This window comes from Delphinus delphis, chromosome 12, assembly GCF_949987515.2.
Source record: "Delphinus delphis chromosome 12, mDelDel1.2, whole genome shotgun sequence".
Lineage (NCBI taxonomy): Eukaryota > Metazoa > Chordata > Mammalia > Artiodactyla > Delphinidae > Delphinus > Delphinus delphis.
This window is the reverse complement of record NC_082694.2, coordinates 15,080,172-15,107,765: the sequence shown is the minus strand read 5'-3', so window position 1 is coordinate 15,107,765 and position 27,594 is coordinate 15,080,172. Positions and strand designations below refer to the sequence as shown.

At 39.0% G+C, this 27,594-nt stretch overlaps 1 protein-coding gene across 3 annotated transcripts in view; it reads right to left on the bottom strand.

Moving 5' to 3' along the window:
• The window catches only part of IMMT (inner membrane mitochondrial protein), a 48,456-nt gene that overhangs the window by 6,801 nt on the left and 14,061 nt on the right, over window positions 1-27,594 (bottom strand). Inside the window, exons 2-10 of one of the 3 annotated variants that reach the window (XM_060027408.1) lie at window positions 26,993-27,066; window positions 25,950-26,139; window positions 20,773-20,884; window positions 18,739-18,876; window positions 17,638-17,745; window positions 13,062-13,198; window positions 8,819-8,922; window positions 5,779-5,914; window positions 5,116-5,245 (exon numbers count right to left, since the gene is read on the bottom strand). In XM_060027408.1, the coding sequence (XP_059883391.1) occupies window positions 5,116-5,245; window positions 5,779-5,914; window positions 8,819-8,922; window positions 13,062-13,198; window positions 17,638-17,745; window positions 18,739-18,876; window positions 20,773-20,884; window positions 25,950-26,139; window positions 26,993-27,066 (1,129 nt within the window). Of the gene's footprint in view, window positions 1-5,086; window positions 5,246-5,778; window positions 5,915-8,818; window positions 8,923-13,061; window positions 13,199-17,629; window positions 17,746-18,738; window positions 18,877-20,772; window positions 20,885-25,949; window positions 26,140-26,992; window positions 27,067-27,594 lie in introns of those variants that run through there. The other 2 variants (XM_060027410.1, XM_060027412.1) reach the window with 2 other exon arrangements.

Here is a 27,594-nt window from a genome sequence, read left to right as displayed (position 1 = left end):
ATATGAGAAATACTATGATAAACAACTCAATTCCACGATACGTAGATTGAAAAGCAAAAAACGAAGTGAGGATGAGAGATTTATTGACCAAATTCACCATGTGTAGCTCCTCTGGATACTGATTTGAACAAAACAACTAAAAACACTCATTCTATAAAGTGATTAGGGATATTTGAACACTTAAGAGATATCTTTGATGACATTAAGGAATTATTGTTGACTGGGACAATGGTATGGTCATCACATTTTTTTAAAAACATACTGAAAGTTTTTACAAGCTGAAGAATATAATGTTTGGGATCTGCTTCAACATAAGTTGGGGGAATAAAGGAGACAAAACCAGCCATGTGTTGGTAACAGCTAAAGTTGGGTGATGGGTAAAGAGGAGTTCATTATAGTTTTCTTACTTTTTAATGTTTCAAATTTTACAAAATAAAAACTTAAATATATATATATATTTATATAGATATATATATATACCTTTATAAAAGATATATATCTTATATATATCTTTTATAAAGATATATATAAATATATCATATCTACAGGTTTCCAATCACATAGTGAAAACATTTTTGTTCCTGAGAGCACATGGATGACAAAAATATACAAATCAGATTTATCACATGCAACATAATTCTACTTTAGATTAATTTAGACGGTTTAGTATAAGAATCATAGGCAAAACGAAAAGACTTGAGTCTTTTAACACTCAAAACAGAAGCCTTTAAACATAAAATACACATAATTACTCACCTAGGTCAGAAATACCTACAAAGAAAAAGAATAAGTTTGAAAAAAAGTAAGTACATGTTTCAGTTATTAATCATTAAATAGGAATATCCAAAAGAAAGCAAGAAGGAACCAGAAGCTAGTAGTAGAAAAAGCATATTTTGGTACAGGAAAGTAAAATGATGAGTTTATTTCCTAAAAATTTTTTAAAGGATCAGAAGACATTATATAAATCAAGGTAAATTCTAACATTTCAGAAAATAAGAGAGTCAATGATATTAAAGTAGTCTTGGTTTCTGGGACTCAGATGAGTAGTTAGACTCATCTCTAACTACTGTTGTAAAGCAATCAACTTGGTTAGTTTTTACATGGAAACTACAATTCTTGTTTATCCTATTTGCATTAGTTCGTAGACTATTTCACGAAGGCACAGTCCTGACTGTGTTCTCAATACCACGCCTCTCCTAACATTGCAAATACTTATAAAATTAATTTTTCTTCTTTGGAAATTTGAAAACAGTGAACTCACATTAAATTTGTGCTTAATGGGTGCAAATTAAACTAAGAACTATGACTGCCTGACGTGGCGGAAAGGAAAAAAAAATAACATTCTGAAGAGTTCGGATGATGCTCCCCGCCACAATCACAAGTGCCACTGCGTGAAGCCCTGACAGGAGAGGACCCGCAGCCAGTCTCCTGCCTCTCAGAATAAGCTTCTTAATATCCTGGGTATGACCCTTGGATTCAACAAGTTCAAAGACAAGTATTTTTCATCCAAAATGGCTCTAAAAGTTCAACTACTTAATCTGGTATACAACCAGAGACACAGGGATCTGTCCCAATGCTGCAGGAAAAACTGGCAAAAGATGGACAAGGTTAAGAGATAATAGGTCAGTGTCAACGTGGCACGCAAGTATGGCTACATATACTAGTCTACTAGCAATAAAGGAAATGTCCCTTGGGAATACTGACAACCTACAAATTGCACCTCATTCTCTCATCCTGGCAACACCCATGCGCACACCTCCTAGTGGCTCCTCCTCCCTCCTCCCACAGTGGTATCCGCTATCTGAATATAGTGTTTCTCACTCATTTTGTTATACTTCACATACGCATGCAACCTTAAACAATATAGAGTTTCATTTTACATGTTCTTAAGCTTCATGTAAGCGGTATCCTATTTTACATATTCTTCTGCAACTTTTTGCTTTTCCTTAACATTTATGTTCAAGAGAAATGGTCTGGGTCATTCATCTGCACTGCCATATGTGTGGTATTTAACTGTCTTTGATTTTTCTGCTCTTACAAACAGTGCTGCTATAAACATTTTAATGAATCTTCCTGAGCACCTGTGTGAGTCTTCCTGAGCTCATACCTAGGAACTGAACTGTTGGATCGGGAGTATATACACTGTCAACTTCACTAGATACAAGTTATGGTTCAACAGACCAGTTGCTGGGAATTCCCTGGCAGTCCAGTGGTTAGGACTCAGCGCTTTCACTGACAGGGGCCTGGATTCGATCCCTGGTTGGGGAGCTAAGCTCCCACAAGACGCACCGGTGCAGCCAAAAACAAAACAAAACAATTGGTGAATGACCACTTCTAAGTCTCTTTCCTATTCCTCATTTTCAGTGCCCTTGGCATACACACTGGGTGACCCATATCACTTCGCCCTCAGATTACTCCAGCAGCTTTGAATAGCTTCCTTACCCTGAAGCATCCCTCCCTACGTCAAACTCACCCTCAAGCTCATAAAAATGAATCTTCCTACTTATGATAATCACATCATCCCTCTTCTCAAAAGCTCAAAAGGGGGTCCTGTGCTGCCAATACGAGTCAATCAGCCAGAGAACAGGGAGGCTAGTAGGTAAGAATGAGATCCTGGCACTAGCCCCAAACGTGGACAAACTACTTAAGCCCTCTGTGTCTCAGTTTTCTCATCTATAAAACGGGCATAATGATAAAACTCACCTCAAAGGATTGTTATGAACTTTAAAAAAGTTAACTACATGTGAAGCACTCAGAACACAGTGCTAGAAATAAAATAATGCTCAACAATGTTAGCTAAATATTGTTATGTTTGCCACTGTGCTCAGCTATGGAGAACACAGAAAAAGTACTAGACAGATAAGTATCATCAGGATACTTATAACTTAGGGAAATAAGACTAATAAGAGAAAAATAACTGGTAACACAAATCAGTACTAATGAGCTTAGTATAGGTCTTAAAAGAGTTCAGATTTCAGAAGCAAGAACATATATTGAGGGCTGAGGGAATCATGGAATAAGTCACTATCCCCAGAGGGACACAAGCAATCAGCAGCACTGGCAGGAAAACTCTGCAGCTGTAGGCATGGCTGGAAGGGAAAAACTTCAGCAGGTGCCATTTGTACCTTTCAATCTATTTAAAAAATAAGAAATTAAATGGAGGTTGCCTTCCTCCCTCTAAAAAATAATCCAAAGATTACACTGCAGAAGATTTTCCCTTTCTATACGATACGTTTCTTTCATGCTGGGTCTTTCAACCTTGGTACTACTGACTTTCTGGGCCAGACAGTTAGTTGGAGGGGCTGTTCTGTGCACTGGAGGGTGCTGAGCAGCACCTCTGTCCTCTATCCTACATGACAGCAGAACCCCCCAATGTGACAAGTCTGTCTCCAGACATTGCCAAATATTCTCTGGGGGCAAAAATGCTGAGCTGAGAATGCCTGCTTTAATGTTTTCATGCTTTACAATGGGCAATTTTCTAATCAGCCAAAAAAAAAATGTTTATTTTATTTATTTTTATCTTGGCCGCACCACACAGCTTGCAGGATCTTAGTTCCCTGACTAGGGATGGAACCTGCACCCTCGGCAGTGAAAACACTGAGTCCTAACCACAGGACCACCAACGAATTCCCCCCGACCCAGGTCCCCAAATTTTTTAAGCTAAAAACTTCACAGGCTGGCATGGAAAAATTAGTAGGATTTAGCCTACTGGGAAGACCAAAGACAAGTATTTTAGATGAGAGAATGCAAATTTCTAGGGATGGCACTCATAACTAACTCTCTATAGGCAAAGCCTGACCTGCCCTTTCAACCTTATTTAATTTACTGCAGCCAACCTAGACTCCCTACTGTCTACCAACGTCAGGTTTAAGCCAAGGAGCTTACATCCAACGGACAGAGATACACACACAACAAACAAAAACCAGTGAGTAAGTATTTCAGAAGGATTAAAAAAAGGTAACGTGGTAGAGTGACTAGTGGAGGAGGATGTCTCTGGGATAATCACATCTGTCTCAGTTGTAACCTCAGTGAAGCCCAGCCCTTGAAAGATTCTGGTGAGGGAAACGGTACAGATGTGGCTGAAGCAGGCCTGCTCAAGGACACACTGTCCACACTGTCCCCTCTGCTGCTAGTCAGTTCAAACAAGTTTAACCAACAATGTTCAAATAAGACTGACTCACTGTTCCCACACTAAACTTTGTGTGATTCTCCATTTAATTCTCTCTTACAAATCCTGCTTTTATTTTTTGCTTTGACAAGAATCTGGTATCTATCTCCCTCTTAAGTGAGTCAACTACATTAAAAAAAACTAACTACATATCTGAGTTAGTATCAGCCTTGACTCCACTTCTTGCCATGACATCTCCTTGGTTGGCTATGATGCTGTGAAAATTCCTGCACTGTCTTTATTACCTGAGCTCCTTAGACCAGCCACGGTTCTGTGATGCAACCTTGCCACCTTCACCCCAGAGAGGTCTATAATGCCAGTTCTTCAGGTGCTACCTGATGTTCAGTTTCTAACAGACGCTGGCATTTAAGAAGTACTGTTTTGATTTTGTTGAGCCTGGTAATCTCCGTGATTCTTATTACTCTCACAGAGCTTCAAGGAAATGTGACTATTCCCTGCAGTTACAACGTGTAATTGTTGAGCCATCCAAGTTCCACGCAGTCTGAGCTATTTGCAAGTTGAAGGCCGCACAGCAGATTTCCTTTCCACCCAGCACCCCTGGGTGAGTTCTCAACCACAGTGTTGTCACAAAGCAGTCATAAGGTGTGCCTTAAGTAATTCATTATGAATATTTTTAAAGTCACAAAGGTTTTGAATAATTTTACATATATATAATATGCTAACAGAGTCAAGGTTATGTCACTTCACTCACTTAGATTCCAGATTACACTGGCTGGAACTTGTGTCCACCACGGCTAAACCAGGTGTGTCACCTGTCACAGGTGTGACTGAAATAAAATGTGGAAAACACGATACTGCATATCAGATGAGATGTGCATGCCAGAGGGGTTTAGACTAGAGAATGGAGCTGAAGCAAGTTTAGATCAGTTGATCAGTTGTTAAAAAAAAAAAAAAAGGGAAGGTACCAACACTTCAGTTGTACTTACTCATCCCTTTCCACCCTGGCAAGACTTCCGGAGTAATACTGTCCAGTTCTCGTTTAAAGTCATCCCGGGCTTGGACTACCAGCTCATGATACTGAGACACAACCTTAGCCTCAGACTGAGCCGCCTTAACCTGAACAGATACAAGGGGTATGTGGTTAAAGTGAACAAAAAGTACCATGAACATTCCAAAATACTCTAAGTCACAGTCATTTATTTATTTACATTTGGTTGTGAATATATAAGCAATATACAGAAAGAAATCTCAAGCTCAGAAAAAGGAACGTAAGTCTTGTCTTTGTTTCCTTCTAATTCTATTCAAATGCCATGGACAGGCCCTGTCCCATCTCACTGTGCCCCTGTCCCTCTTTCTCTGGGTCACGGGAAATTACCCATACACATCACAAATGCAGACTTGTGAAATTTCCATAAATGGTAATGACCATGAGCAAATGTTTACCTATTATAAAAAGTATCAACAATACTGAAGAATCCACTTTGTGTCCAAAGCAAGTTTTTAAAATTAGTTACAACTAATATTCTTTTCAAGGGAAAAGAGAGAAAGATGATAGGAATCTTACTACATTCCGGAATTCTTAAAAATCCTCTGACAAAACAATTACATTTAAAAATAAAAAATACTTGTACAAGATCTAAGAAACACACCTTTTGGACCACATTATCCAGATCAACTATCATGTTGTGAAGTTTCCCCTCTGCAGCAGTTATATAAGATTTGGCCCCAGCAACCTCTTCTTTCTTTGCATTTTCAATTACACTTTTCATCTTCTCTAACTCTTCTCTGGAAACCAATAAAACAAAACAAAGGTTTAGTATTAGTCCTTATCAACTTTATTAAAGAATATGACAAACAATTTGTTAAGTCTATGAAAAATTTAATTTGGAAAAAACTACTCAATGCTTTTTCAGTCAACAGGCAGAGAACCTTTCCTCACCAACAACTGAAAACACCTTGGTGAGAAGCTAGATTTATAGAGTGAACCAGACGAGTAGCATGGTGTACAGGAGAACACACAGGCTTCAGAACCAGAGAGACTTGGATTCAGCTCCCAGACCGGCCTCTCCTTTGCTGCTCACCCTTATACAGGGAGTAGAGGTAATTCATGCTAAGTAACTTGCACAGTGCCTGCTACATCAGGAGCACTCAATAAATGGCAGTTTTTGCAAGGATTAGGTTGACTCCCCTGCCAATGACAGCTTGAGGAAAGCAAAGGCAAGGGAGGAGGCCTAAGAGCTCACTAAGCAAATAGCTGGGTCTTCAGGAGCCCTCACGATTCAGGCTGGATGGACTATGGTCTACCCAACCACAAAACACAGAACTCAGAGCCCTGACTCATGGTCTACTGATGTGAGCATAATGCCTTCAATCTCCTAAAAGATATGCTGGCTTTATTAGAAGGCTTCTCTTTCTCTAAATATTTTGTTAAGACAGCAAAATTTTGAATGACAAATATTGATTAGGTGGGCCAAAAGGTTTGTTCAGTTTTTTCCATAAGGTGGCTTTAGTAGCACTTAAACAATTTTGTTAGATTGTATGTGACAGCTGTCGTATCAGCACGCATTAAAAAAAAGAATTATCAGGGCTTCCCTGGTGGCGCAGTGGTTGGGAGTCCGCCTGCCGATGCAGGGGATGCGGGTTCGTGCCCCGGTCCGGGAGGATCCCACATGCCACGGAGCAGCTGGGCCCGTGAGCCATGGCTGCTGGGCCTGCGCGTCCGGAGCCTGTGCTCCGCAACGAGAGAGGCCACAACAGTGAGAGGCCCGCGCAAAAAAAGAGAATTATCAAAATTGGTGAAATTTTTGTGTGGTCATTTTAATATTGAAGGTGGAAGAAAAAAAGCAACATTTTCGGCATATTACACTTTATTTCAAGAAAGGTAAAAAAGCAACTGAAACGCACAAAAAGATTTGTGCAGTGTATGGAGAAGGCGCTGTGACTGATCGAACGTGTCAAAAGTGGTTTGCGAAGTTTCGTGCTGGAGATTTCTTCCTGGACGATGCTCCATGGTCAGGTAGACCAGCTGAAGTCGATAGCGATCAAATCGAAACGATAACTGAGAACAATCTATGTTACACCACACGGGAGATAGCCGACATACTCAAAATATCCAAATCAAGCACTGAAAACCATTTGCCCCAGCCTGGTCATGTGAATCGCTTTGATGTTTGTGTTCCACGTAAGTAAAGCGGAAAAAAACCTTCGTGACCATATTTCCGCCTGCGATTCTCTACTTAAATGTAATGAAAACGTTCCATTTTTAAAACACATTTGTAATGGGCAATGAAAAGTGGATACTGTACAATAATGTGGAACGGAAGAGATCATGGGGCAAGAGAAATACACCACCACCAACCACACCAAAGGCTGGTCTTCATCCAAAGAAGGTATGTGTTTATGGTGGGACTGGAAGGGACTCCTCTATTATGAGCTCCTTCCAGAAAACCAAACGATTAATTCCAACAAGTATTGCTGCAAATCAGACCAACTGAAAGCGGCACTCGACGAAAAGCATCCAAAATTAGTCAAAAGAAAACGCGTAATCTTCCATCAGGATAACCCAAGACTGCATGTTTGATGCCAGGCAAAAACTGTTACAGCTTGGCTGGGAAGTTCTGATTCATCCACCGTATACACCACACATTGACTGCACCTTCGGATTTTCATTTATTTTGGTCTTTACATAATTCTTTTTTTTTTTTTTTTTTTTTTTTGCGGTATGCGGGCTTCTCACTGTTGTGGTCTCTCCCGTTGCGGAGCACAGGCTCCGGACGCACAGGCTCAGCGGCCATGGCTCACGGGCCCAGCCGCTCCGCGGCATCTGGGATCTTCCCGGACGGGGGCACGAACCCGCGTCCCCTGCATCGACAGGTGGACTCTCAACCACTGCGCCACCAGGGAAGCCCTACGTAATTCTTTTAATGGAAAAAATTTCAATTCCCGGGAAGACTGTAAAAGGCACCTGGAACAGCTCTTTGCTCAAGAAGATAAAAAGTTTTGGGAAGATGGAATTATGAAGTTGCCTGAGAAATGGCAGAAGGCAGTGGAACAAAAGGGTGAAAACACTGTTCAATAAAGTTCTTGGAGACAATGAAAAATATGTTTTTCATTTTTACTTGAAAAACCGAAGGCACTTCTTGGCCCCCCCAATAATAATTCCATCATGTTGATGAGAGCCCTTTATTCAAATGTAGGTTCCCATTGTCAGAGGTTGATCTTGTACCTGGTTTGCTTGCTTGATCCTAGTTTTAGCCAACTTCCAGGAAAGGTCAAGGTGGCATAAAACTAGACTCATTATACGCTAACTACTTTGGTAGTTAAGGCAAAGAGACTGTGACATACTCTTTAATCTCTGATAAAACTGCTCAAGCCATCCCAGAAAAATCTTGAAATGATGGCAGAGCCTCGGTAAGTCTGTAGAACACATATCACCTAAATAATAACCCAAAGAAAAACTTGATTTTTATACAAGATCTTTTATATAGGCTTCTGCCAAGTTTATTTTGGCTGGGTTATATATCAATATTTTATTCCCTCTCTCCCTTTTAAGCTTCCGTGCTCCTATCACCAATACAGTACAGGCGGAGAGGGGAGGGAAGGGTTTCTCTGCCTCCTCTTTCTATGCAGACAGTACAAAGAAAGCCACCAGGAGGCCCTAATTACTTGTTAAAGTCCATGAGTAATTACTTGGCTTTGAGAAGGGCATCGGCAGCCTCATCTACTGCCTTTCTGCGTTCCTTCAATGCACCCTCCACTGTGCGCCACTGAGCTGACTTCTTGTCACCTGCAATCTAAACAAAAAGTTTTAATTATGTAAACAAGAATAACTGCTATTATTGCCACAATAACATGACTAAATGCATAAAGTAGTGACATGAAAGTCAAAGGTAAAAAGTTATATACACTATTTCTCCGGAAGAGGAACTCTTAATCTAATGTTCACGGACAGGCTCAAAGAAATCCATGAACCGTCTCCCGTCAACCACCCGCACCAAAACTGTAAAAGACCGTGCTCCAGTGCACATGATATTTTTTATCAGAGTCTCAAAAGGAGATATGAAGCAGAAAAGATCAGTAAGAACAATAACTTGTCATGAATTGTTTGTTGATTAAATCATTCTTCAATGAAGCACCGGTGCTTAAAATTTTCTTATTTGCAGGTCTACTGAAATCACAGTAAGAATAAGTAGAAAGTTTACCCATTTGTAGGGTCCTTACTCCTCCAAAAACATTACCCTAAAGAATGACCCTCCATAATTTTTAAGGAGAAAATCAACTACTGTCAAGAACCCCACTCCACTCTGACCTGACTTCTACAGAATGTGTATTTTTTATATATATATATATCTCCCTTGCAAATTCCTTAGGCAGGTCTAACATGTTTTGCTCCAGCACTGGACCCGACTGCCACTTCTTCAACTGAGCAGAGTTGGCTAATACTTAGGCGATCCATCATACCAAAACCAAAACCACCTCTAACACTATAATCACACTCAGTGCAGCAAGATGCTTACACAAGAGAGGTGTAAGAAAGCCAATCACTGAAGGCGTGGCATAGGCAAGTCCAGCTTGCATCCCCCTCTCACTTTGCATCATATAAACAATGAGCAGAATGTTATTTGGAACTGTTTCAACTCTTTAAAACTATTTTTAAAATTAGTTATTAACTATTTTAAACGACATTTTCCCCTCCCTTTTCTTTTGCCAAGTACATACAGTTTAAAGTAGTATATTATGTGTAGATATGAAGCAAAAACCACCTTATGGCTTCTCTTCAAAGTACAGTTGACCTTTTAACAACACAGGTTTAAACTGCATGGGTCCGCGTATACAAAGATTCCTTTCAACACAGTACTACACAGTCTGCAGTTGGCTGAATCCACAGATGCAGGAGGGCCAACTACGGGACTTGAGCATCTGTGAATTTTGGTATCCGTGGCGGGTCCTGAAACCAATCCCCTGCAGATACTGAGGGGTAACTATATACTATGCTAGGACCTTAGAGAGGAATAGGAACATGCTAAATTACCAAAGAATGAAATATTTTTTATCAAAGAAAAAAACGACTGAATTGGTTCAATAATTATATTTCAAGTTGCCCAAAGAGGGCCACTACAGGGGCTGCTGCACACTTAAAACATGAGTGCAATCTCAGTGCGGTGTCCTGGGCCTTGGATGCCCAACCCGTATCTTCCCTTGTTAGAAACAGAAGTGGTTTTGCCTCTGCAGCCCTAAGCCTGCTACTTTAAGGGGAATAGGGCTCAGCAAAAGTAATGCCTCTGGTCTGGGTCATTCACAAGCAATTCTCCACATTATGTTCCTACTGACATCTAGTGTGATCTCAATTTTAAAGGTACATCCATTATCAATGGAAAGTTTAAACAACCAAGTTCCTTAAGGCAGGATTAACCCTGCCACCGGACCACTGTGGCAGTCTGAGGAAGCCTCTCGGGGTAACATTTTTAAATGCTTACAATGAAACTATTAGATTGCAGAGAAGCCCAATTACATTGAAATATGGTCACAAAATATACATTTTTTTAATTTTATGAAATAGAAACCAAGATCTAGTAGTAGAACTAATAAACACCCTAATCCAGAAGTAGTGATGGGCATAAATGATATTTCAAGAGATCTGCAAGTACCATAACGTAATATGAAAATACCTATGCTTTCTCTTGGTAATAAAGTTATGGATACTACTATACTAACACTACTGCTTTTGTTGTCACTATTCGTAATTGAAGAAAAGCTTTTGAGGCCAGGGAAAATAAAGATGTTTTCCATCCAAGCTCAGCGAGCCTCTGAATTCTATCCACAGACCCAACTCTAGATTAAGAACCCCTGCTTTTAGAAGAAATACTTGGTACTTCTTTTCTATCTTTGTATCTCACTTTTCTAATTTTTATGTTCTACATAGATTGTTGCAAAGTGACAAAACCAATTAATTTCATGGTGTGGATAATCAAGTTGAAGATTCAGTGAACTGCCACTTTAGCCATCTTGCAAAATAAAATACATCAAAAAAGTTGCTGGTTTGGGCCATATCAGTATCCTGTATAAAAAATTTTCCAAGACTTTATCATATGCTGTTACAAGACCCTGGTATTGTATTAAGATAACTCTTCATAACGAACCCAAACAGACTCATGAATCAGGTAAATGTCAATGACATATCTGGGGGCCAAAATGTGTCTCCCTCTGTTAAAGGTATTCCTGTTTACAGAGGTCCAAGGATAAGCTGTCCTGTGAAACAGACAGCGGATTCCCCCACGATCAAGCCTGGTCCAACTGTTTACAAACAATGCTTTGAGAAATTAACTCAGTATATATTATAGAACAGCCCATGTGCACCTACAGCTTCTTTTACTACAAGAAACAGGGTTGGGATCAATTTTTAACACTTCAAAACTTGTGTTCAATACGTTTTTCTGATTATTTTGTTAACACCAGCTAGTATTCCCTAATCTGGTTAACTGTGCTACTATAAAGTATCCTTTAGTTGTAACATCTTTATTGTAAACGATCTCATACTGGCTAATCCACATGCACTACGTTATGTGTTCAGTGGGAAGAGGAAATACCCTCTTATGCAGCCTTCCACCAAAGCAGTACCATGGACATCTAAAGCTTCTAATCACTGTCCTTCTGAAAGAACCTACTTGGGTTTGAACTCAACTTCCTGATATCATGCAACTTCCAGCCTTCTCTATACATGTGTCTAACCAGCATAGTAAATATTTCCTGTGTGGTTTCTACTTTCCTGACTGAACTCTGACTAAGATTTAAATTTTTCTCGTGGATTTTGAACAAAACAGAATTTTCTTTTAATTTTTCAAAGGCTGTAGCTTCTTGACTGTTTGCATCAGAGGTCTAATTTAACTCCTTTGTGATGCACGTACATACAACTAAAGCAATCTGAAGTGTATTTAAATTTTTTAAAAACCACAGTCATGGTGGCAAAGTAACTTTACGGATCATGCATGATCCTGATTCCTGAGATCTATAGGTTCTCTATTTCATTTTATTCTTTAAATGACTTGGTGTCAAGATACATTTTTATATACTGAATAACTGAATGTAATTATAAAGGAAATTTATTGAGTCCCAGTATTACATTTTTTAAAATATATTTATCTATTTATTTTTGGCTGTACTGGGCCCTCGCTGCTGTGCACAGTCTTTCTCTAGTTGCGGCGAGTGGGGGCTACTCTTTGTTGTGGTGTGCAGGCTTCTCGCTGTGGTGGATTCTTTCGTTGGGAGCACGGGCTCTAGGTGGACGGGTTTCAGTAGTTGTGGCACACGGGCTCAGTAGTTGTGGCTCACGGGCTCTAGAGTGCAGGCTCAGTAGTTGTTGCGCATGGGCTTAGTTGCTCCATGGCATGTGGGATCTTCCCGGACCAGGGCTCGAACCCGGGTCTCCTGAACTAGCAGGCAGGTTCTTAACCACTGCGCCACCAGGGAAGCCCTAAGTCCCAGTATTAGATTTTAATTAGTGTAATTACTTTATTCTGTGAAGTGTCCAATGTAAGTTAAATAATCAACATATAAGCATTTAAAGTAGCTGGTGTTTTGGGGTACCTGGGATCTCTGTATTATTCTTTTAACTGTGTGTCAATCTAAAAGTATCTCACACAAAAAAGTTTATTTTAAAAAATGGCTGGCGATTTTAAAGCAACAGAAAACAGGCAAACAACAAATACATTCAAGCACTATTAAGATATGAAAGCAAATCTGAACTAATTCTTATATCATATCACCGTTGTGAGATAAAGCACCATTTATAAAATTCATTAAAAAGAACACCTGAAATTTTTTTTTTCATTTTTGTTTGTTTTTCTAAAAAGACAATCATTCTAGTTCGTTTTCGCTTAGTGAGAGAAAGCCCAACTTAGAAGGAAGAAATCGTGTCTAACATTCTTTGGCCCACCTCAGAATCGTCCATGGCTGTTTTCAGTATGTTGGCGTGGGCAGTGACAGCCTGGACCGCAGCATTCTGAGCCACAATAGCCTGCTGAGTAATGTAAGCAGTCTGGCTCAGAGCATCTTCTAAGCTCTTGGCTAGTGCTGAAGTTAAAAAAAAAAAAAAAAAGTTAAAAACTAGATCCCTCCTGCCAAATGACTTTAATCTTTCCCTCTTCACCTGTTGAGTCTTACACTGCATTTCCCCCTCAAAACAAACAAAATACAGATTTAGCGAATCAAAATTTCACTTAAAAGTATGATAAAATATTAATAATTACTGAATCCAGATGGTGAATCTATGTGGGTTCATTACACTATTTTTACTTTTATGTATATCTGAATTTTTTCAAAATAAGACATGTTTTGGGTTTTCTATATGAAAGGGAAAAATCGCAATAGGAAAGGCAAATATATAAAAAGATTGAAGATCACTTAAATAAGCCAGCATATAGTTTAAGAAACAATCAGAAAAATTTTGTGAAAGCGATTATAACTACAGTGAACAGCAAAAGGATAAACATGAAGATATAAAATAGGACATCAAAATCACAAAATGTGGAGGAGGGGAATAAGAAAATGTAGATCTTTTACAATGTGTCTGAGCTTATATGACTACCAGTCTAAAGCAAGCAGATATAGCAACGGGTTAACACACTTGAAAACAAGGGTAACCACAAATCAAAACACGCTACAGATTCACAAAAACCGAAAAGAAAGGAATTCAAACATAATACAAATGAAAACCATCAAACCCCAAAAGGAAGAACAAAAAGAAGAAGAAAGGAACAAAGAAGACATTCACTGGATAACAAGACTTTAAATGGCAAAAAATACATACCTATCAATAATTACCTTAAATGCCAATAGACTAAATGCTCCAATCAAAAGACACAGAGTGGCAGATTAGATAATAAAACAAGAACCTACAATATGCTGCCTACAAAAGACCCACATTAGGGCGAAAGACACACACAGACTGAAAGTGAGGGGATGGAAAAAGATATTTCATGCAAATGGAAGCAATAAAAAAGCAGGGGCAGCAATACTCAGACCAGAAAAAATACATTTTAAAATAAAGGCCATGGAGAAAGACAAAGAAGAAAGACAAAGATGGACACTATATAATGATAAAAGGATCAATACAAGAAGAGGATATTATACTCATTAACTTATGTGCACTCAATATAGGAGCACCTAAACACATAAAACAAATACTAACAGACATAAAGGGAGAAACTGATAGGAATACATTAATAGTAGGAGACTAACATCCCACTGACATCAACAGACAGATCTTTCAGACAAAACATCAACAAGGCAAAAGAGATCCCAAATGGCACAATAAAACAGTTAGACTTAATTGCTATCTACAGCGACACTACATCCAAAAAACCAGAATACACATTCTTTTCAAGCGTGCATGGAACATTCTCTAGGACAGACCACATACTAGGACACAAAACAAGCCCGAGAAATTGAGGATAAGTAATTAAAGATAGTAATTATTTCAAGCATCTTTTCTGACCATAAAGGCATGAAACTAGAAATCAAACACAGAAAGAAAAATGAGGAAAAACCTATTACATAGGGACTAAACAACATGCTACTAAAAATCCAATAATAGGTCAACAAGGAAATCAAAGAGAAATCAAAAAATACCTCGAGACAAACAACAATGAAAACACAACCATACAAAAATCTATGGGAGGCAACAAAAGCAGTCCTAAGAGGGACATTCATAGCAATAAAGGCCTTCCTCAAAAACAAACAAATAAAACTCAAATAAATAACCTAACCTACCACCTAAAAGAATTAGAAAAAGAAGAACAAAACCTAAATTCAGCAGGAGGAAGGATATAATAAAGATTAGAGATGAAATAAATAACACAGAGATTAAAAAAATAGAAAAAAAACACAAAGCAGGAGCTGGTTTTTTGAAAGGGTAAACAAAATCGACAAACCTCTATCCAGGCTCACCAAGAAGAAGAGAGGACCCAAATAAACAAAATAAGAAAGAGGAGAAATAACATCTAATACCACAGAAATACAAAAGAAATCATTAAGAAGAAAATACTATGAACAGTTATATGCCAACAAAGTGGACAACCTTGAAGAAATGGACAACTTTCTAGAAACATACATCCTGCCAAAACTGAATCAAGAAGAAACATAATTTGTACAGACTAATCACTAGAAATGAAATAGAATCTATAATTTTAAAAAATTCCCTGCAAACAAAAATCCAGGATCAGATGGCTTCAATGGGGAATTCTACAACAATATACAAAGAACTTATACCTATCCTTCTCAAATTCTTCCAAAAGACTGAAGAGGAGGGAACACTCCCAAGGTCAATCTATAAGCCAATATCACCCTGATACCAAAACCAGACAAATACACTACAAAAAAACCCCGAAAATTACAGGCCAATATCTTTGATGAATGGATACGTCAAAATCATCAACAAAATATTAGCAAACTGAATACAACAACATATAAAAAGGATCATATACCATGATCAAGTTGGATTCATTCCAGGGTCACAAGGATGGTTTAACATATGCAAATCTATCCCTGTGATACACCACAGCGACAAAAACCACATGATCATCTCAATAGATGCAGAAAAAGCATTTGATAAAATTCGACACTGCTTCATGATAAAAACTCTCACCAATGTGGGAGAACATAATAAAAGCCATTTATGGCAAACCCACAGCCAATATAATACTCAACAGTGAAAAGCTGAAAGCCTTCCCACTAAATTGTGGAACAAGACAAGGATGCCCACTCTCACCACTTCTATTCAACATAATACTGGATAGTCCTAGCCACAGGAATCAGACATGAAAAAGAAATAAAAAGGATCCAAATTGGAAGGGAAGAGGTAAAATTGTCATTATATGCAGATGACATGACATTCTATATAGAAAACCCTAAAGATTCCACACAAAAACTAGTAGAACTGATAAATGAATTCAACAAGGTGACAGGATACAAGATTAATATAAAGAAATCTGTTGCATTTCTTTACACTAACAATGAAACATCAGAGAGAAAGTAAAGAAACAATTCCCATTTAAAGTCACACTAAAAAATAAAATAAAATACCTACAAATAAACCTAACCAAGGAGGTGAAAGACCGATACACTGATAAAGGAAACTGAAGATGATTCTAAGAAATAGAAAGATATCCCATGTTCTTAAACTGGAAGAATTAACATTGTTAAAATGTGCACAGTACTCAAAGCAATCTACAGATTTAATGCAATCCCTACCAAAATACCCATGACATTATACACAGAACTACAACAAATAATCCTAAAATTTATATGGAACCAGAAAAGACCCAGAATTGCCAAAACAATCCTGAGGAAAAAGAACAAAGTTGGAAAGATATCCCTCCCAGACTTCAGGCAACACTACAAAGCTCAGTAATCAAAACAGTGTGGTACTGAAAGAAAAAGAGACATATGGATCAATGGAACAGAATAAAGAGCCCCAAAATAAACCCACACAGCTAAGACCAAAAACCAAATGCAAGTAATCAAACGAATGCCCTACATCTGCGCTCAGTCTGGCCCTTCTACTCTGTACACAATTCTAACAAACTTGCCTCCTAGGAGTAGGACAGAGCCAGCAAGTTGAAGGAAAACAAGAACCACTCAAGACAAAAAAAAAAAAAAAAAAACAGAAAAACGTGATGGAGACAAAAAACAAAAAAACCGAAAAACTATAAACAGCTGTCCTAAGAATTTAAAACTAACATCTCTTGGTCCAGCAAAAAGCTACATGCACACTACCTCCAGGGACATCAATATATTGTAGCACAGTACAATAAATTATGTTCCAGGTACCTCGTTTAAGACAGGAAAATACATTTTTAGGTAACTTATATCCGTGTTTTATTTGGCCCTGTGGCAGGCGGGCTCTTAGTTCCCCGACCAGGGATCACACCTGGGCCCTTGGCGCAGAGTCCTAACCACTGGACCGCCAGGAAGTCCCACTAACATCTTTCTTTAAGCCATCAAAAAACCTAATGTAAAACTGAAACTTAAAAAGGAATATGCTTCGGTTAGGTGGAAACTAGCAATGTGTGGAACATTCCATCCCCCAATGATGTCAGATAAGGGGGCGGCCAGACTGAGCCCAGAGGCCAGGTAATAAACCAGAGTAGGAGCCATTCCAACCTGCACAAATAAATGTATGAGTGTAACAGTTAGAAGACTCTTAAGCAAGTGGCCAAAACATAAATAATTTGTGTTCCGCAGAGTATAAGGAATCTTCAGCACTAACCATGATAAAAACAAAAGGACAAAGTACGTGAATCACTTGAATTTATGCGTATTAGAATAGCCCTTGTCACCTGGGTAAAAGTTTAGATGGAAAGAACACAAATGATGAAATAAAGATGGTGAACAGAGCAACACCACTGAAGGAACCACAAAGAGCTGACGGATGAGAAACTTGTGTGACAGCTAAAGAAGAGAGCAACCGAGAGAGATGACCCAAGTACTTAAGAAGCGTCAGGTTTACATACACTCAATCTTAACTTGTTCTTGCTTCTCCTGTTGCGCAAGCCGAGCTGCAACTTCTTCAGGTGGCCGCTCCCTTACAGAAGTTGAGGATGCTTCCTCTTGCAGTAAAACTAAATGAAAGGCAATCAAATTTCAGCACAGAATTTCAACAGCTAATGGGGACATAAAAACACCATCATTTGTGCTTGCCAGATATATCAACTTGAGGGCATTTTTGTGATAAAGATTCTAAAACCACATCATCACTCAACGATTCCAACATGAAGAAATAAAGGGTCAGCTCTCAGCAATCCCATTATTGGGCATATACCCTGAGAAAACCATAATTCAAAAAGCGTCATGTACCAAAATGTTCATTGCAGCTCTATTTACGATAGCCCAGAAATGGAGACGACATAAGTGCCCATCATCGGATGAATGGATAAAGAAGATGTGGCACATATATACAACGGAATATTACTCAGCCATAAAAAGAAACGAAATTGAGCTATTTGTAATGAGGTGGATAGACCCAGAGTCTGTCATACAGAGTGAAGTAAGTGAGAAAGAGAAAGACAAATACCGTATGCTAACACATATATATGGAATTTAAGAAAAAAAAATGTCATGAAGAACCTAGGGGTAAGACAGAAATAGAGACACAGACCTACTGGAGAACGGACTTGAGGATATGGGGAGGGGGAAGGGTGAGCTGTGACAAAGCGAGAGAGAGGCATGGACATATATACACTACCAAACGTAACATAGATAGCTAGTGGGAAGCAGCCGCCTAGCACAGGGATATCAGCTCGGTGCTTTGTGACCGCCCGGAGGGGTGGGATAGAGAGGGTGGGAGGGAGGGAGACGCAAGAGGGAAGAGATATGGGAACATATGTATATGTATAACTGATTCACTTTGTTATAAAGCAGAAACTAACACACCATTGTAAAGCAATTATACCCCAATAAAGATATTTAAAAAAATAAATAAATAAAGGGTCAGCTCTTAAACCCCTTGTTTTCAAGGATTTATTCAGACTTTGAAATTTAGGGAATGCCTAGACATTGCATAGTTCTGATGAGCATATCATTTACATAACCACAAATACAGATAATTTAACTACCTGAAGTTGCAGGCTTGGGTTTTCCTTCACCAGTTTCAGGGTGATCAGTTTCTGTAGATTCCTCATGCTGAACCAAAGGCGCTGGGACGGACAGTGTGTCACCTGCCGCAGAAATAATTTGAGCTGCCTCTGTAGGTGCTATAAATATATGTTACACATGGTATTTACAGTTTCCTGGGTTAACAGAGAAACACACAGGAATCCACTGCTACTACCTCCCACTTCACATCTGACTCCTTAAAGACACAAACACATGTGCTGCCACTACTCAAACACACAGTCGGGGCGCTGTCCACTGCACAAACCCACACACAATGAGCAATGGCTGGGAAAGCACAAGAGAAGAGTCTGGTCAGCATCCACCTGCATTTCAACCATTATTCTCAGGCAAGCCTTCTAATAACAGTACTAAATGGTACTAAATCTTGACATGAGAAGGGGACGTAAGATTTACATAACATGGAAAAATAATAACAAATGAGAAAAGAGCCTGTAATGAAGAAGGTAGATAAAAGAAAGTAACCAAAAACTATTTTTTAATTGCTCTGAAGAGTGGCAGAGGTGAAAGAGGTGTGGGCAAGAACAGCACGGCAATTTTAAACACAAAGAAGACAAGTTCACAGTTTAGATGGTGAGTGAGTAAAGGACAGGACTCGGTTAAAGAAATTACTTCACAGACATATTTTTAAAGAAAAGAAGGTTGAAAAATCAAGAGCTTATAAATTATAAATAAAAGTGTTGATGGAAGAGAAATGAGTAATTCTGAAGGTGGAATAGATGGTGGGGTGGGGAGCAACTAAATGGAGAAAAAAAAATTTAAATAAACTGAAGGTCCCATTTAAGAGTTAAAGTTGGATTATCACAAGGCCCATTAACTGGTCTCCTTGCTGCGTCCGTGGTTCCTTTATCTATTCTCCACAATAGCCAGTAATCTTATTAAAAGTCAGCTATCAAAAAAAAAAAAAATGTCAGCTATCAACCCCGGCTCATAATCCTCCCAACAACTTCCCATCCTACTCAGACTAGAAAACAAAACTCTTATGATGGCCTCCAACGACTGCCACTATAGGCTTTCTGCTCCCTCTCTATTATTGCTATTATTCTCCTCTTACTCTACCCCGGTTTCATTTGCTCCTTGCTAGAATACGCCAAGCCTTTGCACTAGCTAATCCTGCCTGGATGCTCTTCCCCACCAGCCCTTTACATGACTGACTCCCTCATCTCTTTCTAGTCTCTGCCCAAATGACACCTTCCAGAGGAAACTTTTCTTACCCACTCCATTTAAAATTGCAATATTCCCTCCCACACTTATCACTGTATGACATCCTAGACATAATTTACTTGTATATTTATATGTGACTTCCCTCCCCTCATCCCACTAAGGAATCTTCACAGCATTTGTGTGTTTGTTTTTACTGTTTTGTTCACTGCTATAACCCCAGTGCCTAAAAGACACCCAGCACTTGGCACACAGTAGATACTCAGTATTTACTGAGTGAAAGTCAGGTGATTTAATCAAGGACAGAAGTGAAAGGAGAAACATAATAAATTCAAATGCATGCAGACCAGGTTAGGACTAGGCACTGCTATAAATTAGTGTGGGATTACAATCATCAAGGGGAAAAAATCTGCAGATCAAAACTAGATGAAGACACTTCATCACTAAGAAAGAAGAGAGAAGAAAGAGCTGGTGAACAGGCAGAAAAAAGAGGTGTGGAAAGAGAACAAATCTTAAAATCTAAAGAGAGGGAAAGCTAGGAGTCAGAGAAAAGGAAAAAGAAACAGAAAAATAAGTGTGTTGCAGGCAAGACAATTCTTGTTACCACTACTTAGTAGCTGTTCACAATAAAGCCCAATTTCATATCCCACTCAACCCTTAAAAGGAGAGCCAAGATGACAGGTGAGAATACTCCCTCCCCAAGGTGAGGGAAGAGTCCTTCATGGGGACGGGCCCCCCTCTTGACCATGGGTACAAATACATTAAAACAATTCATTTACCTATAATTTTAAAAGAATGATTCTAAATATAGGTACCTGTTGTTGAAGCTGAAGCGTCTCCCTTTTGTTTCTGGAGCTGTGAAGCAGGCTGTTTAGATTCTTTCATTGCCTCAGATACACTAGAGGTTTTTAGTGGACCAGACTGAATCTTGGAAATGAAAAACATTTAACATTTCAGATATGACAGTGTTCTTAAAAACAGGCAGCACAAAGTATCTTGTATTATTTTAAAAGTCAAGTTTTTCAGGCTTTTAACATAAAGGTATCAACAATTTACAACAATGTATTTTATTTTTTTAAGCTTCTTTATTGGAGTATAATTGCTTTACAACGGTGTGTTAGTTTTCGCTGTATGACAAAGTGAATCAGCTACATATATACATATATCCCCATATCCCCTCCCCCTTGCGTCTCCCTCCCACCCTCCCTATCCCACCTCTCTAGATGGTCACAAAGCACCAAGCTGATCTCCCTGTGCTATGCGGCTGCTTCCCACTAGCTATCTATTTTACATTTGGTAGTGTATATATGTCCATGCCGCTCTCTCACTTCGTCCCAGCTTACCCTTCCCCCTCCCCGGGTTCTCAAGTCCATTCTCTACGTCTGCGTCTTTATTGCTGTCCTGCCCCTAGGTTGATCAGAACCATTTTTTTTTTAAGATTCCATGTATATGTGTTAGCATACGGTATTTGTTTCTCTCTTTCTGACTTACTTCACCATGTATGACAGACTCTAGGTCCATCCACTTCACTACAAATAACTCAATTTCGTTTCTTTTTATGGCTGAGTAATATTCCATTGTATATATGTGCCAAAACAATGTATTTTATTAACCATAGTAAGAGAAGCCATCGTACTAGAAAAACGCAGTCCAAAAATGTCATTCCAAATGACTAGTCTATATTTTAATAGTAACAAAGACTTCTCTTAGGGCAACTAATAAAGTACATGATATATGACCTTCCCTTTAAACACCATTCCTTTTATATATACAACACTGAGAAGGCTATTTCCATTCGCATTCTAAATCCAGTTATGGTGTCTTCGAAATAAATTCAGTTAAAAACAAATGTTTTTTTAGAAGGCTCTGAGTAAAAATGAAAATTCATCTTTTTTCTCTCTAATCTCCAAGATTCCCATACCTGCACACTAAGATATATGATCTAATTGTGAGTAATGCCTGTTTTTCTCTTTCTCAATAACCACCTGCCTTAAGTTTAAGGCACCACTCATTAACAGGACTGCCAGGTGATGTGCCACAGAAAATTACTGAGTAACAGAAGTATTTTCATTCACCACCTATGCTGTCCCCTTTTTTGCCAGAACTTGGCAGTGGGACTCAGATATCCCTAAGATGTCTACTCAAACATAATAGAAATGGTTCTGAATTTTGTCACTACCAGAAATCAGAAATATACCCATTTTCGGGCTTCCCTGGTGGCGCAGTGGTTAAGAGTCCGCCTGCCGATGCAGGGGACACGGGTTCATGCCCCGGTCCAGGAAGATCCCACATGCTGCAGAGCGGCTGGGCCCATGAGCCATGGCTGCTAAGCCTGCGCGTCCAGAGCCTATGCTCCGCAACGGGAGAGGCCACAACAGTGAGAGGCCCGCATACCGCAAAAAAAAAAAAAAAAAAAAAAAAAGAAATATATCCATTTTCTTATTATTAAAATTTTGTTATTTTTTTAACTCATGAAATGCATGCTCACTATATAACAAGCAAAATAACATACATCAAGATACATCATTGTTTTAGTTTGCCCCTTCATTGCTCCTTCCAGCACTCTCAGGGAGCCACTGCTAATGCCCTGAAATCTATCCTTCCACCCATGAGCTCAGGTATATATACATATACAATTTTTCATTTCTTTAAACAAACTAAAATAGTTAATTTTATATTATACAAATTATCATGTAACCCTTTTTTCATTTAACAACATATTATGGACATTTGCTTCTGGTCAAGAAATTCTTTTTAGTTGAATAATATTCTAATTTAATTGTATATCCTAATGGAGTGGCAAATCCCATAATTTGGTCAATTACTCCCCTACTTATGGACATTCAAGTTGTTTCCTGATTTTTGTTAAGCATTCTTGTCCACAGACAACTGAAAAGCACTAGAGTGTGCTGTCTGCAGGATAGTTGCCAGAAGAGGGAGTGCTGGGTCAGAGGGCTTGTATATTTTTAAGACATTACCACTTTCACATAAGGTTCTGGCAACTCACACTTCTCACAACAAATGTGTGTGTATGTGTTTGTGTATAAATACGGCCTATTTCCAGACTCCGTTGTTCTGTTCCTCTAATTTCTATTCCTATGTCAAAACCTTATTGTTTGATGAAAGTAGGATTGTAACAGTCAGTATCTGGAAAAGCAAGTGACCTCTGACCCCCTACCCCAACATTTAAAAATGTCCTTGACTAGTCTTATACATTACTTATTCCTCCACATGAACTTTAAAATCATCTTGTCTGGTTCTTCACCCTCTGGAAAAATCAATTAGAATTCATATCAGATGTCTGTGTGTGTACTTATGTACATATACACACATATTTAAGAGAGATTTGAGAGAAATGCATATATTTAAGAGAAATGACATTTTTATATTACATCCCATCCAGGAACATAACATTTGTCACCATTTAGACAGGTCTTATTCTATGTCCATCAAAAAGATTTTAGGTTTATCTTCTCTCAGTATTTACTGTCTATGCATAAATAACCATGTTGACACTAAAAGGGTTACCATGAAATAAAATGCATAGTTTCTAAAAGAAACAAGTTTGTAAGAAAGCACAACAGTATAGAGTGCTGAATAAATGGTACAAATTAAAAAATAAAAACAATAATTGCTATTGGAATTCAGCTGCGTAGTGAAAGATGCAGGCCTTGAAGAGAACACTGAAAGACAAAAGAAAGGAAGTCACTCTGAGTAGAAGACAAACATGAGAAGAGTTGTACATATGGAAAGGATCACTCTTTAGTTCTCTAGTTTACCAAGGACCTTGGAAGAATGCCTGGTACATAATAAGCACTTGAATGACATTTGAGTAAATGAATGAATGAAAAGCACAAGGCATATTTGTAAGGTAAACAAGTATGAAACTAAGTATTTATGAGCAGGACCATACAGAGATAAGACTGGAAATGTAAATGAGAGCCAGAATGCCAAGGGTACTAAATGTCAACCTAAGAACCAGCAAAAGTCATAAACTACAGAAATAAAGGAACCAACAGCCAGCTCCTAGGTTAACATTTAACCTCCTGGCTTCACTTTCCTTATTCAGAACATGAGACAATCTCTATTCTGTCTTTAAAACAATAGGAATCAAAGTTCTTGATTAAGTGATATGATGAAAATATCATGAAAACATCACAGCACTTATTCTAGAAGATTCTCTGATACTGATATAAGGATGGCCTAGATCATGTTAGGAAGAGAGACTGGGGGGTTGGAGACTGGGAGGAAGTGGGAAAGGCTGTGTGTCAGGGGAGAGGAACAGGGCTAATTTAAATACAAAGTGATAAAGGTCAGAAATGAGATAAAGATGGTGGAAAGAAAACAATAAACATTAGAGATCTAACAAGATAGGATAGCTAGGACTTCCCTGGTGGCCCACTGGTTGAGAACCCGCCTGCCAACGCAGGGGACACAGGTTTGAGCCCTGGTCCAGGAAGATCCCACATGCCGCGGAGCAACTAAGCCCGTGTGCCACAACTACTGAGCCTGCGCTCTACAGCCCGCGAGCCACAACTACTGAAGCCCACGCACCTACAGCCCGTGCTCCACAACAAGAGAAGCCACTGCAATAAGAAGCCCGCACCACAACGAAGAGTAGCCTCCACCTGCCGCAAGCAGAGAAAGCCCACGCGCAGCTACGAAGACCCAATGCAGCCAAAAATAAATTAAATAAATAAATGAATGAATTAAAAAAAAAAGAAATGAATGACATTAAAAAAAAAAAGATAGGATAGCTACAAAATATGGGCAGCTGTGAGGATGAATCCAAGAATTCTAACTGAGCTACTTGACAGCGTGGTACAATCTTTAATACATAAAAAGCAAATCAGGAAGAGCGCAAGTTTTGAGGTGGTGGAGTACAGACATGCAAAGTTCACAAGTGGCAATGTTCAGCAGGGTAGGGAAAGTGGGGCAAGAAGAGGCCAAGGCTATTGAGAATGACACCTGAAGTCATGTCAAGGGCAAAAAGAACACTACTCTGAACTGTTCAGCCTGACTGTATGCTCCTGAAATTGCTTCCAGCTCTTTCTCCCAGGTCATGGAGCTTAAAATAGGCCCAGGACTTTAGAATGAAGCCATAGGATTCTGCTCCTCGACTACTGAAGCTGCAACACTACCTCCCTCAGCCCACGTGGACATTTTAAAGTTCAGATGGAAGAATAAATGCTGTAGAAGACCAAGAACATGTTGAGTCATTTGGGGTGGAGGTGAGAGAAGTCAGAGGACACCTGCTTTTCCACATAGTAACTCTGTCATAGGATTGGTCTCGAGACCATGTTAGATACTGCAGAACAGACGTCTACCCAGTTTCTAATAAAGAACTGGTCAGCCATGTCCAGCCTCACAGCATAAAGAAATATCCAATACCAAAGCAGCAAAAATTCATACTCTCTTTTATACATTTTTTTCAAGCACCCGTTTGAAAGAGGAAATACGTTAACATGTTTAAAAAAAATTTGTAAGCCTAATGGGGGAAAAAGAAGAATATGAAGAATATGCACAAAGTTCCAGGAATACTAGAAGGTATTCCCGTCACAGAATCGGTACGTAGCTGAAAATTCTGTGGCTGTTTTGAGGTCTAAAAGGAGCCATTACTAACTATGACACGTGGGTCCTGTGTCATGGCCATTCTACGTTTATGTTTTTAGTCTTCTAAGTCAGAGTTTGAGGGCTGCAATGCTGTAGGCTGACACAGAACCCCCTCCATCCACAGGGCAGCTGGGGTTACTTCTGCCCGAGCTGCCCCTTCCATTTAGCCTTGTGTGCCACATAATTATTTTCTATACGATGTGGACTAAAGGAGAGCACTTATGGGACTCCAAAGGGATAAAAATCCAGCTCCACGTAATATTACTTCAATTTTTTAAAAAATGAAAACATATACCCGGCAAAATATTTTCAAGATGAAAACAACCTGCTTTTCAAAGTATTCTCTAGGATAAGCTGAAATTGTGCTTAAAACTCTTACCGGCTTCTTTGGCAATGGAACAGTATACGGTGGGGAACCAAGAACCATCTCAAAGAGCTTGTCTGAGTAAGGTATGGTTTTCTCTACATTTTTCCGGAAATGGGAATCCCATTTGGCATACAGGATAGTGCCACCGATACCGCCACCAACAAACAAGATGCCAGCTCCAGCAACTTTGCTAGGAGACAACCTAAGTGAAAGAAACAGGAAATACATTTTTATTTTTTGGCTCTCCTAAACCTACTTCCCTAGACTAATGTAGGAGTCTCAAAGACCTCAAGCCTCTATTTCTCTACCACTGATTCAGATCACAGCAGCCCAGTTTATCACCACAGCTGCACATCACCTTTCCCTGATTTGTTTTTTAATATGTTCACAACAAAAAATAATATTTCTTTATGGATAATTTTTTAACACAGTAATATCTAGGATGGGAAGAATGAAGCAATCTTCCCTTTAACACTTAACACTTAGCATGTTCAGGGACTTCCCTGGTGGTCCAGTGGTTAAGAATCCGCCTTCCAATGCAGGGGGTGCAGGTTTGATCCCTGGTCAGGGAGCTAAGATCCCACATGCCTCCTAGACTTTAAAAATGGTCCACATCAAAAAAAAAAAAAAAAAACCTTGGCATGTTCACAATCACGAGGTTTCCTTTGAACCCAAAAAACAAGTATCACTAATTTGCAACAGTCCTCTCCCTTAAACATTTCCATAAATACAATAAAACAAATGTCAAGTAGAACAAATACTTCTAAAGTTCCAACGTGCTGAGTTCTGGATGTATATCTATTTGCCATAAAGGGGTGGGGGGGTCTACCTTGGATGCCATCCAGTCACCAAAGAACCAAAAGGAGCACCCTGACAAATTTTCGCCTACAAATAAATAATGCTCCAAAGATATTATGGCAAAGCTCCAGTGTTTGTACCCCTTAAAAAAAAAAGATTTTATGCAGATATTCTCATATCCAAAGAACGAACACACACACACGCCCCTCAGCACACAGTTAAAAGCCTGTTTATTTACAGGGAGACATGCTACATACCGAGAACTGCCTGGAGTGGAGTATCTACGGCATGGTCGCAATGGACGGAGTACAAACTTCCCACAAAGACAACTCTAGAGAAGAAGGAAAAAACACCACAACCAATAGAGTTATAAGAATCTGGGAGGACTTTAGGGTTGGGAACTCAGTAGCAGTACTTTTATTACCAATACAAACGTCTTCATTAAACAAAAATTTATTTTACTTTCAGAAACCAACTTACCTTACCATGAAACATATTTACAAACCCTTAAAAACAGTGATGCTTCCTACGCCCCAAAGGCTCATATAAAACGACTTTTAAGATTTCAAAAAACAGGGACTATGAGACCATGATCAATTAGCATTTTTTTATACTGAGGTACAGTTGATGTATGGTATAAGTTTCAGGTGCACAACATAGTGATTCACAATTTTTAAAGGTTATATTCTATTTATAGTTATTATAAAATACTGGCTATACTTCCTGTGTTGTACAATATAGCCTTGTAGCTTATTTATTTTACAAATGGCAGCTTGTATCTCTTAATCCCCTACCCCTGTCTTGCCTCTCCCCACTTCCCTCTCCCCACTGATAAGCACTGATTTGTTCTCTATATCTG